Genomic DNA, 17227 nt, shown 5'->3' with positions numbered 1-17227 from the left:
AATATGTTGGAATCTGTCAAATTGGGTTGTGTTTGATGATCTTGAAAAAATTTTCCACTCAGCCAAACACTAGAATGAAAATGAATGAATGGATGGATGGATCCCATTTGAGTTGATTTGTGAGCTTGGAAGATGTTCAATTATGGGCCCCCACCAAAACCCATCTTTTTAACAAATAATTCAAAGCATCTATAAAACAATTTGGTTACATGTTTCCCCTTATTTTTGTAAAAGCTTCCCTCATCATCATCATCCATAGAGGAAGATTCCTCCCACTTCAAATTCACTTCCTTTATTTAAAAAAAAAACACTATTTATATTTTGACGAGATATTCTTAATATTTTAGATTCCATTTGTGTCGAGGATTCTCGCTAATTATTGGTGCTGAGATGGAACTCGTGAATATTGATATAGAATCATAGTCTAAAAATTCAAACGACCATCGGTCAAAAAATGAAATCCAGTCAAAATTGTTGAACCAAAAAGAGACTCATCTTAGGGGAGCATTGAAAATATAAGAAACCTATGAATCTTCATAGTTTGATAATACTATCATTTCTTGTTTCTCATCTTATGTATCTCGCTTCTGGTTTCCAATTGTTTTAAGAAAAAAAAGTAAAAAAATGTTAGGTTGTTATTTGCTCTTTTTTATGCTCTCAAATTTTAAATTTAAAATAAAATTCACTTGAGAAGATAAAAACCGTAACTATTGTATTTTTTTAGTACAATATGTGGGGGTGAGGGATCGAACTCACAACCTGTCAATTACCACTAAGCTATGCTTACTTTGACTGTAACTATTGTATTAATTAAAGAAATTATAAAATGATATTTTTTATTGAAGATTTGGAGAAAAGAAGTATGAAATTTGGAATTAGAAACAACAAATCAGATCTTTTTTTTTTCTCTTTTTCTCTTTACATGTTTTTTTAATTGTAGTCAAAACATTTTTAATTACAAATTAGTCGTTGGCTTTACTTTAGCTAGATTTCAAAAGTATTTTTAAAAGTATTCAAAAAATAAATTAAACTTTTAAAAAATACATTTATAAGTTTTAGCCAATTTTCAAAAACAAACAAAATACTTCTTTAAATTTACTTTTTAAAAAAATATATATTATGAAGCCACCCAATAATTTTCTATTATTAAAAAATTTAAGTTTGTTTATTAAGCATTATTTATTTATTATTTTTAAAATTATATTTTAAGTCTCATCGATTTTTTAAGCTATTTTCTTTGACTTGCAAATTTTGGCTGGAGTTTTAAAATTAATGAGCTCGAGTGTCTATTTAAAGACTTTAAAATTCAATGAATATGAAATCATTTTGAATTTAAATAGTTTCTCCTTTTTCTGATGTGACATTCATTATAATTATGAGCAAAATCTGTCTTAATTAAATGAGATTCTCTTCAGTCAAAAAGATGAGAATTACATATGAAATACAAACAAATTAGTTTTCTCAACATGGGTTCATTAAAATATTATATTATTTAAAGTGGTCTAATTTTAAAGATCTCATTTGTCACTTAATCATTGCAAAACATGATCCAAGTTAAAAACGTTATTGAACACCAAAAAAGATGCATGGTTCATAGAATTTAAATATTTACAAAAGTTAAACAAATGAACAAATATTAATAATGTGGTTCACACACTAAATTTTCTTGTAGGAAAATTCTATAATCAAATTGTACGTAGCGTATGGTAGATTTTATAGGTTGTACAAGATTGCTAACGAGCGACCATAATTATATAGTCAAAGTGAGTATAATTCAACAGTAATTGGTATATATTTATAATTAAGAGGTTGTGAGTTCGATTCTCCACTCTTAACTACTATCTCACAAATAAAAACATACTTGAGTGTTTATCGATCCACACTCGTACATTGTACGAGGTTGATCTTCTTTTTCCTTGAAAACCAACATTTCCATTCAATAAGATGTCAAATGCCTCTCTGTACATCCACAAGAGGAATATTATTTGGAGCTACTTTTGCAAGCTCATGCAGAGGTTGGTTGAAACTTCTTTTTGACATAGGCAAGCACTATGTCGTTCAAGTTCCTCGCCAACATTCAAATAAGATACTTACCATTATTTTAATTCAAATTTGGGTAAGGTGGATATTTAAACCTTCGAACCATAAAAGAGGATAGTAATACCTTAAATATAAGACAATTACATTTCTAACCAATAAAAAACTATTGTAAAATATTTGACTACACATGGTTCAATAGTGTTAGAGATAAAAAAAAATAGCTTTGTCACGTAGAAACAGCGAAAGGTCGAAAGACTAGGTCTTTCTCAAAAGACTAGGAGGAATGACCAACCTTCGTACGTAGCCACAGAATTGCATTGGAAAACTTCTATTTGGCTCAAGGTCTTACCTCATCTCCAACTTTACGCACCTGACAACAGGGGCGGATTCAGCGTGGGCTCGAGCCCCCTCAACATAGAATATATTTATATTTGTTAACTCTTAATTCAAAATTTTATGTTGGTTTAGTGGCAAAATACGTGCCCAGCCCCCCTTCATACCGTTTTTAACTTAAAAGATTTTTTAATTTAATTTAGTTATGAATTTTGAGATCTCTAATTCATAAATTAATAACGAATTATCCAACATAAAAAATCATTGGTCGAACATCTTGTCGAACACACCATCTATAAATAGAATATCTCATTCTGACATCATATATAACATTCTAGCTCGATCTCTCTAATAAGGTTGAACTTAAACTGACTTAGAGCATTGAAGTATTTACTTCTCTTGTACATGAAGGTTTTCCTTTGCCAAGTCAAGCTCGCTCTCATCACCTTCTTTCACCAATTTCGACCATGATTGAAAAATTGCATAAACAAATAGGAGCTGTTGTTGACTTTTTGATATGATATATCTATAGTTGGCTAAAAATTTATAGTGAGATACACTACAAGATGAAAAGTATTGTCCATAACTATCACATATTTAATCAATCAATAATTCATCAACGTCATTAATTACCATACATCAAAATCAACCAACTAATTACATTAATTATGGAATGACCCATAAAATTAGATAGTAACGCCTTGAAAGATAATTGAATAAAGATGATTATTCCGCATCAATATATAGATGAATTCATATACCTTTACAACTCCTCAAAAATCCCAGAAGATCCCAATATATACCACTTTTGACGAACGGCTAAGATTTCACTATCACTCTCTCTCTCTCTCTCTCTAGGAAAAAAAAATTAGAAAAAAAGGCAGCATATCCGATTTTCCACCACACCACCCACGTAAATATAATAACAGAAATAAATAAATAAATAAAATAATAATAAGTCAAAAAAATTAATTAAAGTAAAAGAGGAACAAGAGAGAAGATTTGATTGGCGCTTTTGCTTTTTGCTTCCTGGTCCAAAGCCTGTGCCAAATTTAATCGAAGATTTACGAGGCAGTCAAAGCCGGAGAACCGGCCCGCCACCGCCTCAGCCGCCGCCACCGCCACCGCCACCGCCGCCCCCGAGCTTTATTTATTCCCACAAGAAAGATTCTTGCTTTGCGACCGGAGAGAGAGAGAGAAGAATCCCCAGAAAACAGTTCTTTTTTCCCATGATGGGTAAAATCAAAGGATTAAATACTATAATTTTGTTATATTTTTGGTTTCGTTTAGTGCTTTAGTTCAGGTATTTTTGAAATTTATGTCATCTCTTTTCCCTATGGTTTTTATATGACAGCACAAATTTATATTAAAGAATTTCCTTTGATATTAAATTCGTGTTAAAATTTTACAAACAACAATCAAATTAAATTAGTCTTTTTTTTTAAATACACAAATAAAAATAGACGTTTCAAGAACATAACAACTAAAATTAAAAAGATTTCAAAGTAAATAGACAGAAATAAACAAAAAAAAATAAAGTGTAGAAAGTTAAAATCAAAATATGTACAGCGTCAGCAGGTCAGGGAAGGGCAGAGGTGGTATTTTTTAGGTGCCTTTAGTTTTCAAAATGTGACAAAACAAAAAAGAGCCCTAATTGGTAATTCCCCTTCTCTGTCTCTCTTTCTCTCCCGTCGCTTTCTTTTGCTTCTTCAGTATTTTAGTTATAAATTGTAATTTTTTTTTTCTTTCCCTTGTGATAGGATTTTTGGAAAATGTAAAAAGGAAAATATTCCCATAAAGAGGAAAAATGTGGATATGGGGTACCACTGAAAATGACTATGCTTCTAATCCTTTAGAGTGTGTTATCCAGTTAAGGGATCAGTATTGTCCCTCAGCCTCAGCCCACGATAGGAACATTAAACTAGTACAAAAATAAATAAATATTTAATAATTCACCCGTTTAAACTTTTGAGTTTAGTCATTCACACGAGAGTAGAATATGGGGTCTTACCGTAAGTGAGAGAAAACATATTAAATAAAATGCGTATAAATTGCTACTTTAAAGTTTTAGGAGTTAAATAACTTTTAAAACTCTTATTATTAAACGCACTTTTTTACGATGATATAATTACAACTTCGAGTTCACCTATTTCGGTATAACTTAATTAGTTAATATATATATCATCAATAAAAAGTTGAACGTTGGAATCTTCATTTGTTTTACTTAAAAAAAATTAATAAATATTCAAATTTTTTCGCCCGTTTCGTCTAGTAATTTAATTACAAATTGGAAAAGGATATGAATAGGGAATGGAACCTCCATCTTTTAATGGACGATATGTTCATTTTAGTTATAAAAATAAGCTATTATAATCGGTGTATTTAGTTATCTATGTTATTTCGGTCTTAGTATTTTTTAAAATTTCAAATTAGTTGTGATTTGGTTGGGAATTATCAAATAGTCTTTGCACATTAGTTCTATTATTATTATGATTTCCTTTTTAATTTCACCTTGTCATTAATTAACTTTACTAATTCTGTCAAAGTTATAAATTGACCTAGTCCAGTTTATTTCTTTTATTTAAAAAAAAATTACAGCTGCATATGGTAATTAAGTTGAAGATTAAAAACAAGAATCCAAAAATTTAAGAAAACAAATTTTTACAAATTTAATTTTTATGGATACCTTAACTAAAACAATTTAAAAAAAAAAAATTCTTTATCTCTACAATGTATGATATTGTCCGTTTTTGGTATAACTCTCACGACTTTACTTTTAGTTTCACTCAAAAAACTTCACCAATGAGATAATTGTCCTCTCTTATATACCGCTAATGTGAGACTTTGTCTGCAATCACCTTACAAACCCAATACTCTTAATCACCTCTTCCTACATCACTAATTAATAATAATTATATCTGTTTTTTTTTAACTTTTTTTATTTGGGAATGATCTTCGTTGTTCGTGGTGTAAATACATTAGAACTTAAGATATTTTGGACCACTCTATGAGCTGAAAAGAAGGAAGTGAGCCAATTTATAGTTATCTTTTTCAACAGTAGTCAAAAAGTAAAATATGAAATGGTTTCCTCTCATCAATATTGGGTGTTTTGGGACCCTAAAATCAGTCCCATAAAGTCAAATAATATATCCCGCACAGCACTGCATCATACTGTTTTTTTTGGGCATGGGATTTCGAATTTTCGACCATTTGGTTGATGAGCATACCTTAACCCGCTGTTCTAGGTTCGTATTTACCACAACATCATATAATACTGAAAAATGTGATTACACAATAGGAATTTTCATTTAGATTAAATTACATCTTTAAATTTATGTAAATTAACCAAAGTTTTGGGTGGTTGATATACTCTTAAAATTTTGTAAATCAAAGTATGATAGATATATTTTTATCATGAATGAGAAACAAAAGAATTAATCTAACAAGTTAGTTGTAGTTCGACTTGAGTGAAAAAATATAATGAACTCTACCTCGTCCATAATTTAGGATTCACTCTAAAATTGAATTAACCGTAACCTCAAAATTAGGTTTAAACCGGTTAATATGTGGTACAATAGGGTCCATTCATCTCGTTAATATTGAATTTCTATTACCTTTCCTAATTAAATTGGTGTAATATAATAATATTCATTATTGTTTTTACATTCAATTGGAGTATCGGACCAATTTAGGCCATAAATAAATGTAAGATTTTGATGTGATAAACAAGAGAAGAGAAGATTGGGGAAGCCATTGATGAGAGCTGAAGCAGGCCTTCACATTCACACATTAATGCCAATTACCTATTCTTCTTCCTTCTCCCAAGATTTGGGGTCTCACTTTCTCCCAATTTTGTCTTCTCTTCTCAACCATTCATCTCCCACTCTCTATTACATGTCTTGTATTAGTAATGACAGAGATGACTTATTTAATTACTCCCCCATATTCCACCAAACCGAATCCCTTAACCCAACAAGTGGAAATAAATATAGTTTATGAATCTGGTAAATTTAATTCATATATTGACAATCTAATAATCTTTGTTTTTATGCCAAAATTCATGGCTGATGATGGACTTTGAGGGTCAAATTTTTGATTTTGTGGTCTATTTGTTCAAAATGGTGTTTGGGAGTAGGTGAATATATACCTGTTTTTACTTACTTTTGAAGTTGGCTTATTTCATTAATTTTTCAATCATATGATTTAGAGGGTTATTGAAATAGTGTGTGTGATGTGTTCGCGCATTGCTTCATCTTTACGCTATAACGTACGTCCGTGTAGTTTAATATCTTAGGTTCGTCTAAATTTTTTTTCCCTTTTGTTTATATTTTTGACATGTCTTAGTGTTGGCTAACCCATTTCTTGGAATTTGAGTAATGAATTATTTATTTTTTTAAATTCAATATTATAGGGTGAAAATTGAACCATCTGTTTCTTAAATAAATCTAACCAAACTTACAAATTTCAACAAAATATATGTTTATAATTTATCAAACGCTGGTGAGAATATATTTTTTAAATGAAAACTTATCATAAGTAAAATTACAAAATCACTTTAAAGTTGAAGGTGAAAATTATAATCGTACTCACGAGCGAGGAAGAAAAACCTTAGCATCAAAAAGAGGAACTAGCAGAATCATAGTTTAAGGTGTAATTTAATGAAATAAGTCGAGGTAAAAATGGATACATCTCCAAAAATTTAAAAAAATTAAAGAAAAAAAAAAGGGAACTCACCTAAATGAAGAATAGGAGGATGGATTGGTTTGTCTAATTGGAGGCCTGCAATCAAACAGGGCTTTGTCTCGTCTCGGGCGTGCAATTTATTTAACAAAAATTCCTTTATTATTATAATTATTAGTTTTGATTATGAAATTGATTTTGTATTTAATTAACTACTAATATTATTAATCTAAATTAATTAATTAATTAATAAATAAAAGCCTTTCCACCCGCACGCTAATCATGTGAAAATGGGCCGAGCACACCGAGCATGCTCCTCCAAACATCATCATTGTATTATTATTTTTTTTTCCCTTTTTAAGAAATTATTTCAACATTGAGTTGTTTTATTTTACGCATTTTTTACATAATTAAGTACAAAATCATTATGGGCCGAGAATTTGGGCCCATTCTCTTGACGGGCTTTTGCGCTGGGAATTCTTCCAGGTAGGCCCATCGTTTTAATTGGGCTGAAAGTTTTTGGTGGACCCACGATGTTGGTACTTTTCTTATAGTTTTAGGATGTTTGTTTAGTTGGAGAATAGGGTTGCTCCGACCGCCGCTAGCTTAATTGTTGACATAAAATTAAACATAGTATTATAATGTTTATATATAATTTTTATCAATAGGCCATGGCGATGATCAGGCAAAGAAAATTTTCCTTTCATTCCCACTTTGTTCTCTGTGGTTTTATGGACACAGTAAAGTCTAGTAGTTATCGTAATATGGGTACTCGTTAGAAATTGAATGCGAAATTTCGTAGCCATGTTATTAGTTTGGATAGAGTTGAGTCTGAGGTTGAAATGACCTTTGATGAAAAATATTTTTAGCCCATTTTAAACATTTTTTAGGTAGAGTGATTTTGACTTAACAAAAATCATTTTTATGTTACCTTAAAATATTAAGGTATGTTTGAAAGTGATTTTCGTCGTGCCAAAATCAACTTGTTCATCGCAATAATCACTTCCTTTTAAAATTGTAATATTTCACAATAATATACAAGTGACTCTAAAAAATGGTAAAAATAATTCTGATGATGTCAAAATCACTCGTAAACATGTTGTTAGTATTTTGGTTACTTAAAAATGGTTTTGAAGATAACAACACTTAGGGGCCGTTTGGTTGAAGGTTTAAAATATGTAGCTAAGATGTCTGGGATTAAGTTGCTTGGGAATAAAATAATTGAGAATCAAAGATAACTGTGTTTGGTTGTGTAGAGGAATGTTAACAGAATTTTATGAGAGTAAAGGATTAATATGCTTATTGTGGAAGGAAATGATGTCATATTTGTTTTAAAATTAATCAAAATCAACTCTCAACCATTAATTTACCTCAGATAATTTTAAATAAATAATTTGTAATTAATTTATTTTTATTAAATTAAATTATTAAAAGAATAATTCTAAACATTTTTTTATTTTGTAGTTCTAAAATTTTATTTTAACATTTTTAAGGGGCAGAGAGTTAATTTGTTGCTCAAAAGGGTAGAAAAAAACTTAAGTTTTTGTCAGAAATTAAAACAACAAATAATTAATAGAGAAAAAAATAAACGAAAAAAATATGAAAACGAAGCACCCAGGAAAAAATGAATAGTAGAAAAAACGAAAAAAAAAGCACAAACCAAAAAATCAAATAGCAAAAAAAAAAAAATAAACGAAAAAAGAAGGCAACTAAAGAGGAAGAGGAGAGAGAGATAATTTTAGAGGAGAGAGGGAGAATTTTTTTGGAGAGACAGGCTGAAGAGAAAACCCATCTTTTTTGGCAGGATAATTTAACGTGTTAATGATGTCTGGGAAAAGAGTTTTTCCAAGCATATCATTTCAAATCTCCAACCAAACGTGGGTTTTATATGTCCAAGCCCGTTCCTCCCTCTTAAACCCTCCAATCAAACGATCTTTAAAATGTACTTGGAAGTGACGGTAGAATGAGTTAAGAGTGTGTTTAGGAATAATGGTAGAATTATTGATTTTGGAAAAAGAGATTTAAGTATAATTTTTCAAAATACCATTTAAGTAATACCTTAAAAATCAATTTAAAATAATTATTTTAATAAATCAAGTTATGACTCGTGAAAAGAGAAGTAATTTTTTTTAATACAAAAAAGAGGAAGGGAAGTGATTTTGGTACTCCAAAATATTATAAAATCACTTTTTGCACGAATTCAGAAGTAGTTTTTTCATCTGCCTCGTCTTCCAATTGATTATCCTGTACTAAAAAATTCGTTAAATGCAAAATAATTACAAGATAAATAATTTCAATAAAGAAGTTAGATGATTGTGACAAAATCAATAAATTACTTGCTTCAATAAATTTAGAAAAGTGAGGTTCAAATTTCCTCTCTCTTATTGTACTAAAATAAATTATACTATAATTAAGGTAATAGTCAAACATGAACTATTGTTATTTCTAGAATAGATCCTTTTATAAAAATTTTAATTTTGATTAATTATTGGATCATATAAATTTAGAGACCTATATTTTGGTTTCACTAGATAAATTTTGACATTTTTAATGATACAATTATTATTTGTTGGGTGGTAAGCAAACAAAGTTTCATATTTACTAGAGAAGAACATAATTTATAGTATATAGATGATAACAATTTTTTATCACCCAAAGCAAAGTCGGTGTTATATCCAAAACGGACAATATCATATCATTACAAAGATACTTGAACTACCGAATGGAACAAATGATAATGTTCCATTTAGGAGTTAAACAACGATTAAAAATAAATAAACATCTTGAATTAAAAAATATAGAGATTAAAATAAGTCAAAGAAATTATATTTTGATTTTAACCTCAAAGTTACCCAAAATTCCGTTTGTTTTTTTTTTTCTTTGATAATTTCACTCAGCAGTTAGCATATTTTTGTGAGGCAAATTCACCATTAACCGAAAATGTCCCAATTTTGCATATTATTGCAGGGGTCCGCAATTGCATTGGCCATGGAGTAAACGAGCAGTAGAAACTTGGAAGTCATTCGGTTGAAGGTTTCAGGACCCGAAGTCTGCGTGTCAATGGAAGGAAGACCTACGGAACTCCGAGAATTCTGGGAATGAGTTTCGGAATTGGAGTGGCAATCGAAGAAACCTTCGCGATTTTCAGCTGACCACATGTTTTCCTTCGTTTTGATCCCCGCTCAAGTTCTACTAGCGACCCCATGCGTGTTGGAACATGTTTGTCATCGTAGCTGACAATGGCGTCGATGCATTTCTGCCGCAAGCTTTTCTCCCCGGCGGGTTCTTCTGTTCTCTCCGGTTCGATTCTCAGCCGTCTCTTTCCGTCATTTACCATGTTTGTTGCGTTCTCTGTCTGTCTACTTCGTTTGCAGTGTTGTCGATAGATTATTGATTGAAACCAAATGACGTCGAAATATTTTCTTGGAAGTATCGAGTAGTTTCTGTTAAGTTTTTTCTAGCCCAGTTGACGGTGGATTTGATTCTGGCTTTCATTCTGAGAGAATGGATGTGGAGAAGCATTTTTATATGGCGTTTTTGTGTTTAATTTCTTGATGTTTGAAGAGTTATTCTGTTTTTACATTAGGCTAACAAAATTGTTATGGGTAATATTTCCTTCGTGGTTCTTCTATCCAAGAAAAGGTGTTTTCTTCTTCTTCTTCTTCTTCTTTTTTTAGCAATGGATATTGGGAAAACCTAAAACTTGTTAAAATGCTCAATTGAGGGGGAATTGTGTTTCCTACAATTGGATGACTTTGTCAGCTACCAATCCGAACATAGCTTTTCTGGTAAATATTAGAAGGAACTCGAGAAAAGAAGTGTTCGGAAACAGTTTTGGCATTATTAGGTCACTGGTGCGCGTACCATTAAGCATGTAGAATAAAACATTCCAGTGCTATAACATAGCAAATACCACACCCTCATTGTGTTGCATAAAGCATTTTTCTTTTCTACTTTTGGCAGGTTTTGTGGGGGCACTAAGCAAGGATTTCAAATTGAACTTTGGACCTTTTGGCTGTAGGCAGTACAGTATCTACAGCAGTGCCGATAAATTTGATTTCACAGACTTGACGTAAGACTATTAGACTTGTTTCTCATAATTTTTCTTTTTAAAAAAAGAACCTATTAGACTTAAGCTGCATGAAATTTAGAATTTAAGCATTTAACTTCTGTATACATTGTACGTTTACTTTGCGCAGCATTCTCAACTGTTGAGGTATCTTAATGATGTTCTCAGTGGTTGTGTCGGTTTGAGTCTATCAGAAGATTTTAAAAGTTGTGCAGTTATTGATGTGCAACCCCTACCAGAAGAGAAAATATTTGATGTGTCTGCCTCGATATGGTTGCTAGTTTGCTACCTCTATCACTTTTACTAATCAATAGTTAGCATACAATTGATACAGAGAGATACTTTTTTAGACCTGAATCGAACAGCCATGGCAGATTAGCTACAATGTGGTGAAAACTCCAACAAATGTCTCTGTTCAAATATGCCTCATTCTTACATACCTATTTAAGACGGAAGGTTTAGAAGTGTCTAGTTTTTCCTACTGTTTGTTTGTGTCGAGAGTTCTCCATACTCTTATGTTTATGCGACCAATAAGTTTCCAATGTTCATCCTTCTATATTTCTCGTAAATCATTTGCAAGAGGTACAGTCATTCCTCAGTTTATTAATTGCTAACTGGGTTACCCCTACTTAGACGTCCCCATTCATGGTATCCAAATGCAAGAAGGAAACATCGCAAAATTTTTTTGCACATGGGTCCAACTAATAGTGGCAAAACTCACAATGCTTTGAAGAGGCTTGAATCAAGTGGTTCTGGTACGTAGCAACCATTTCATGAATTTACTTTTCTAGTTTATTAATCTCTCTATTCAGTGTTTTACATGGAGAAACTTCTTCATGTCATGGATATCTTCTGAATCCCTGCTTTTGTCTTCTTATGCAGGCATATATTGTGGTCCCCTGAGATTGTTGGCTTGGGAAGTGGCTAAGCGGTTGAATAAGGCAAAAATTCCTTGTGATTTGATCACAGGACAAGAAAAAGAGGAAGTTGATGGTGCAAAACACAGGGCTGTGACTGTTGAGATGGCTGATGTAACCTCCAACTACAGTTGTGCAGTTATTGATGAAATTCAGGCATGTCCACTAGAGTTCATTCTTAGGAATTTGGGTCAACCACATAGAAACTCTGCCAATACTTCAATTAAGGTTGTTCTGTCCAGTAGAAACTGCTAGTGGTGGAAATTGTAGCTTGTTATATGTAGTGGTTGACGTGTTGTATGCTTATATCACTCACTTGTTATGTCTGGCATGCTCAACTATGATGCATAATTGAAGTTCTATGTTTTTTCTGTGCTGTGTCTCTTCTGTTCGAAGTTTTTAGAATATTTATGCAAGGGATAAGATTTACATTGATTTTGGGTTATATTTGAAGTAATGGAGTTCTTTAAGCTCTTTTTTTGCTTTATCTAAAGTTCTCTACATGTATTCAATTATTAAAAGTGTTATTAATGGTAACAATATTGATAAATGGATCTTTTTCAGAAAGTAGTTGAGGATAATTGGGACTTGACTTGTAAACTTTTAGTTGAAATAAAATGTTGAAGTTTTGAACTTATGGTTACTGGTTTTCCTTCTTTAGATGTTGGGATGTAAGACAAGGGGATATTCATTTACACGTGCACTACTTGGAATTTGTGCTGATGAGCTTCACCTTTGTGGAGATGCAGCTGTTGTACCTCTTATTCAGGAAATTCTAAAAGTAACTGGTGATGATATCGAGGTAAGAAAATTGTTCTCTGTATACGTTTCGTTTCATTGTTGCCACTTGTGATAGAAAAAAATTATAAGTGTTACTCTGTAGTGTTTACTATATCATGCAACAAAGTCAACGGTTATATCTATCAAACTATCACATGAATTTGAACGATATGTGCTATTATTGATATCTGACTATTCTCTTTCCATCGATTTTAATAGTTCAAGACTTCAAGTTGATAATTATCTTCTACATGATATTCATATTTTTGTTTTGTAAAGCTTTCTAGCTCTTTCTTTGCTTTAGGTACAATACTATGAGAGACTTTCACCTCTGATTCCAATGAAAGTTCCACTTGGACCCTATTCTAATATTAGGACGGGTGATTGTGTCGTTACCTTTTCACGTCGTAAAATATATGGCTATAAGGTCAGTTTCTCTTTATCTTATCTAATACTTATTCTTTTCACTGCCTCGAAAACTTCATTTGATAATTACTTATCCTCAACTTTTACCAGTATTGTTTTGACACTAAAGTTATTTCCATCCCTCCCTCCTTTTACTTTACCGCTTATTAGCTACAACAATTCTTGCTATAACTTCTTAGCATTGTACCTCCAACTTAAACTCTTTAACTGTTTTTGTTCTCTTTCTTTGCCAGAAAAAAATTGAAAGTGACAGTAGACATCTTTGCTCTGTAGTTTATGGTTCACTACCACCAGAAACTCGAACGAGGCAGGTATTAGCATCTGCCCGATTATGATAAAACATTAACTTGCCTTGGTAATAAAATAACTGTGCTTTCCTATTTCATAGATTAGTTCCATTACTGATACTCTTATGTTGTTGACCATCTTTCTTGTGTCTGTTACATGCTCTCTCTCTTAAAATTTTTCTGCTACTAACCACTTTGCTCCATGTTCGAACTTCGAACTTTAGTGGTTGTATATTGGCAACCTTGGATTCACTAAGTTGAGATGCTTTTAGAACTGCAGGCAACAATGTTCAATGATACAACCAGTGAGTTTGATGTGCTGGTGGCTAGCGATGCCATTGGGATGGGTCTTAATTTGAACATCTCGAGGATCATATTTTCAACTATGGAGAAATTTGATGGTTTTGAAATGCGGGAGCTTACTATACCAGAGATCAAACAGATTGCAGGTAAGTCTGAACTCCATTTAATTCGACTACTTCAATTAAGACCTTGAGTATATCTGATTGAACAATTGGGCAGAAAACGCTGTAACTTGCTCTAGGTTACAGATTATATACGGATACCATCAGTCTGCCATCAAAATACAGTAGAAATTAGTGGATAGTCAGAAAACTGGAAGCTATGTCTGCTAAGGGCATGGAGTGGAGTTTGAATGCTTGTAACACATTAATACCCACTAAAACACTTTAATTTCTCAACTTTACTTGATACTAACTCTATTTAATATGTTTACTTACAATCAACTATTTCTCCTTACTAGTTAAGGTATTTCTTTCAGATTTGCTCGACCAAGTTTGAAACTTAATTTTTTTTATTTTTGATAAGAAACCCAGTAACACATTCATTCAAAAAGGACCAAGTTTAAACTTATTCAAGGTTCTAGGTTACCATATTGTTTTTAATGTGGAGTTGTTAGCCAGTCTCTTTCCTCGATGAGGTCTTATTATATCTTCACGCTTAATATAGTTGATCTCGATGATCTTTACTCCATATGAATTGGTATAAACCTTATTGACTCCATTTTTGGAATGGAAGATGTAGGCTATTTTATGAGATCAGGGTCTGAACAAATTTGGGGTCCTAAGGATAGGCTCATCTATTGTTGGTTGGATGCATGTATCATCTTGTTTCGTTAGTTGCTATCAAAATACTTTCATCGAATTGTTCAAAGTCAAACATCAATAATTTGATTTCAGCTGTTCCATAATTCCTTGTACATGCTGTATGATTCAGAAATATTTCTGTTTTTGTATTTAGGTAGAGCTGGCAGGTATGGATCAAAATTTCCCATTGGCGAAGTAACTTGTATAAATGGAGATGATTTACCCTTACTTCATTCATCACTAAAGTCTGCGTCTCCCACTATAGAGGTGATCTTTTATTTAGTAATAAATGATTCGATGCAATCAATTGGCTTGGTGTTATTTTTTCAAATCATCTAAAGAATATGGTTTAAATTTTTTTATCATATTTCTTCAAACTATGAAAACTCAAAAATGCAGAGAGCTGGGCTATTTCCAACTTTTGAGCTCATGTATTTATATTCCCGTCTACACCCAGAAAATGGCCTGCGGCAGATACTGGTAGGTTGCTGCTTGACCTTCTTGTTGTTATTTGTATATTTATACCAAGCGTTCTGTCCAGTAAGTAATCATGAGTACCTAATATTTAAGGTTCATAGATACCTATGCATCTCATGCATCCATGAGGTACGAAACTTCATGGAGTGGTTCTGACGTGACATAGTTTGATCAACTTCCCAGAAGTAGTTAACCTTGATCTTTAGTTATTTGTATTGCGGAATTTAATTGTATAACCTTAGTTGGAAATATTTGATTGGGTTTAGTTCATTGCATCTCAACACAAGGAACGTAGGCAAGTTGTTGACTTTCTGCTCCTTTAGGTCGGTAGCCTGGTTTTTAGTGTACACATGAAATGCATTTGTTACAAGAGCAGAGCATTTTGAAAGATTATGGTTTTTCTTCATTTCATGACATAGTTATGACTAACATCTTTTTGTAACTTTAATATTTTATGCAGGAGCACTTTGTTGATAATGCTAAATTATCTGAAAATTATTTTATTTCTGACTGTGAAGAAATGTTGGTATGTTTGTCTACTGGATGATGTCTTGTTGAAAACAGGAATTTTATTCAATTTTGTAGGTTCTCCTCTCTTGGTAACACTTCCTTAATCTTTTTCATGTTGTAATATGTGTCTTGGAATCAGAAAGTTGCTGCCGTCCTTGATGAGATGCCCCTCAGTTTGCACGACAAGTACCTTTTCTGTATCAGGTAAAAGGAAAAGTGAATCTCGTTTTCAGTCATTCGCCAGTTTTGGGCCTTTTTAGTTTTTATAGAAGGAAGTTTTAGTTTGACAAAGTGTAGTAGTTTTAATCTATTATCGCAAACTCGTTTAAACTAATGTCAGTTGGTCCCCCTTTTTTAATGCAGCCCTGTGGACATGGCTGATGATATTACATCCCAAGGTCTTACACAGGTCTAATTAATCCATGCTTCTTGTTATATTCTATTTTCATCAACTGGCAACTTATATGTTTAAATGCATGATGAAGCAGTTTGCTCAAAATTATGCAAATAAAGGCATTGTTCGGCTACGAGAAATATTTACAGCAGGAACTCTTCAAGTGCCACAAACACAAGCTGCCCTGAAGGAGCTGGAGTCCATTCACAAGGTGAAATATAGTTATAAGCTCCTTGCTTTGAGGCAAGAGGTCCTCTAGTTCTCTCTCTCTCTCTCTCTCTCTCTCTCCCAATATTCTTGAACAAATGTGAAGTTTCCAGGTGATTGATGGAAATTGAACCTTTTGGTTTGTTTAAATCGTTTATATGGATGTAGTGTAGATGTTGAAATCACTCCATTACACCAATTAGTTAGCTTATAAACTATGATGTTATAACTGTTTATGCAAGCCACCACCCTCATCCCACAAAGGAAAATTGAGGCAGAGATTTTCATTATTTATATGATAAATGGTTTATAGCTAGCTTACTTTTATTGCTTGTTCTCAATTTCATTTTGTTCAAGTCCACGTGGCGAAATGTTTCCTGAAATGTAGTCTACTGCCAAATGATGAGTTTACATCTGTTGCTATTGGATTTGAAGGTTTTGGATCTCTATGTTTGGTTGAGTTTTCGACTGGAGGAATCATTCCCAGACCGTGAATTGGCAGCTGCACAGAAGTCAGTTTGCAGCATGTATGACACCCAAAGTCCTCCAGTAACATATAGTTTTATCCTGGCTCATGTTTCATGATTTCTAATTGCTTCATATTCTTATACCAGGCTGATCGAGGAGTTTTTAGGAAGAATAGGATGGCAAAGACCAAGAACAAGGCAATTAAAGTCGAATATCCGCTCAAGGTCCCTCCTATCCTCTAGTGTTAAACGATATCTCTGAGATATTCGTTGCATAGTAGTAGCTTTAAAAGCTGAGAATTTTGAGTTTTCTTTACCCCACTAATGTATACATAGAAAAGAGCCTCATCAAGCAGAAAGTCTGTTGCTTTCCAAATTTTAACCAATCCAATTAGACGTAGGTTTCCTTATTGAGTTGCTGTATAAATCTTGCTGGTAAATATGTTTACACGAGTGATTCTGTTTACCATTAGTTGCAGTTTATTGCGAACTTGATTCAAAAGGAAGATTTTTGTATACCTCTTCCCTATAATA

The 17227-nt window shown here is 32.3% G+C and overlaps 1 protein-coding gene across 3 annotated transcripts; it reads left to right on the top strand.

Annotated features, from left to right (window-relative positions):
• Positions 1 to 9941: 9941 nt before the first annotated feature.
• ATSUV3 (ATP-dependent RNA helicase) lies at positions 9942 to 17209 on the top strand. Of its 3 annotated transcripts, XM_022282251.2 has the most exons (16): positions 9955 to 10353; positions 11017 to 11125; positions 11756 to 11877; positions 12005 to 12195; positions 12701 to 12841; positions 13124 to 13246; positions 13479 to 13556; positions 13813 to 13981; positions 14793 to 14905; positions 15038 to 15118; positions 15576 to 15641; positions 15765 to 15829; positions 15989 to 16034; positions 16114 to 16230; positions 16662 to 16753; positions 16841 to 17209. In XM_022282251.2, exons 1-16 carry the CDS (start codon positions 10293 to 10295, stop codon positions 16953 to 16955), a joined length of 1689 nt encoding a protein of 562 aa, XP_022137943.1. In that variant the 5' UTR covers positions 9955 to 10292; the 3' UTR covers positions 16956 to 17209. The 3 variants fall into 3 exon arrangements, 2 of the variants coding, with proteins under 2 accessions (XP_087980042.1, XP_022137943.1); XR_015790796.1 differs by lacking the exon at positions 16841 to 17209 and having other exon boundaries at positions 9942 to 10353; positions 15989 to 16023; XM_088123916.1 differs by lacking the exon at positions 15576 to 15641 and having other exon boundaries at positions 9954 to 10353.
• The last annotated feature ends 18 nt before the right edge of the window (positions 17210 to 17227 follow it).

The sequence above is a fragment of the Momordica charantia genome (genome assembly GCF_013281855.1).
Source record: "Momordica charantia cultivar OHB3-1 chromosome 5 unlocalized genomic scaffold, Mcharantia_2.0 BLBB01000005.1, whole genome shotgun sequence".
In the NCBI taxonomy this organism is placed as follows: domain Eukaryota; kingdom Viridiplantae; phylum Streptophyta; class Magnoliopsida; order Cucurbitales; family Cucurbitaceae; genus Momordica; species Momordica charantia.
This window is presented reverse-complemented; position numbering and strand designations above follow the sequence as displayed.

Coding starts and splice junctions, on each gene's coding strand:
- ATSUV3 (XM_022282251.2), top strand. CDS start 10,293: ATGGCGTCGATGCATTTCTGCCGCAAGCTTTTCTCCCCGGCGGGTTCT. Junction 15,642..15,764: donor CTGACTGTGAAGAAATGTTG/GTATGTTTGTCT, acceptor TCTTGGAATCAG/AAAGTTGCTGCCGTCCTTGA. Junction 16,754..16,840: donor CAGAAGTCAGTTTGCAGCAT/GTATGACACCCA, acceptor TTCTTATACCAG/GCTGATCGAGGAGTTTTTAG.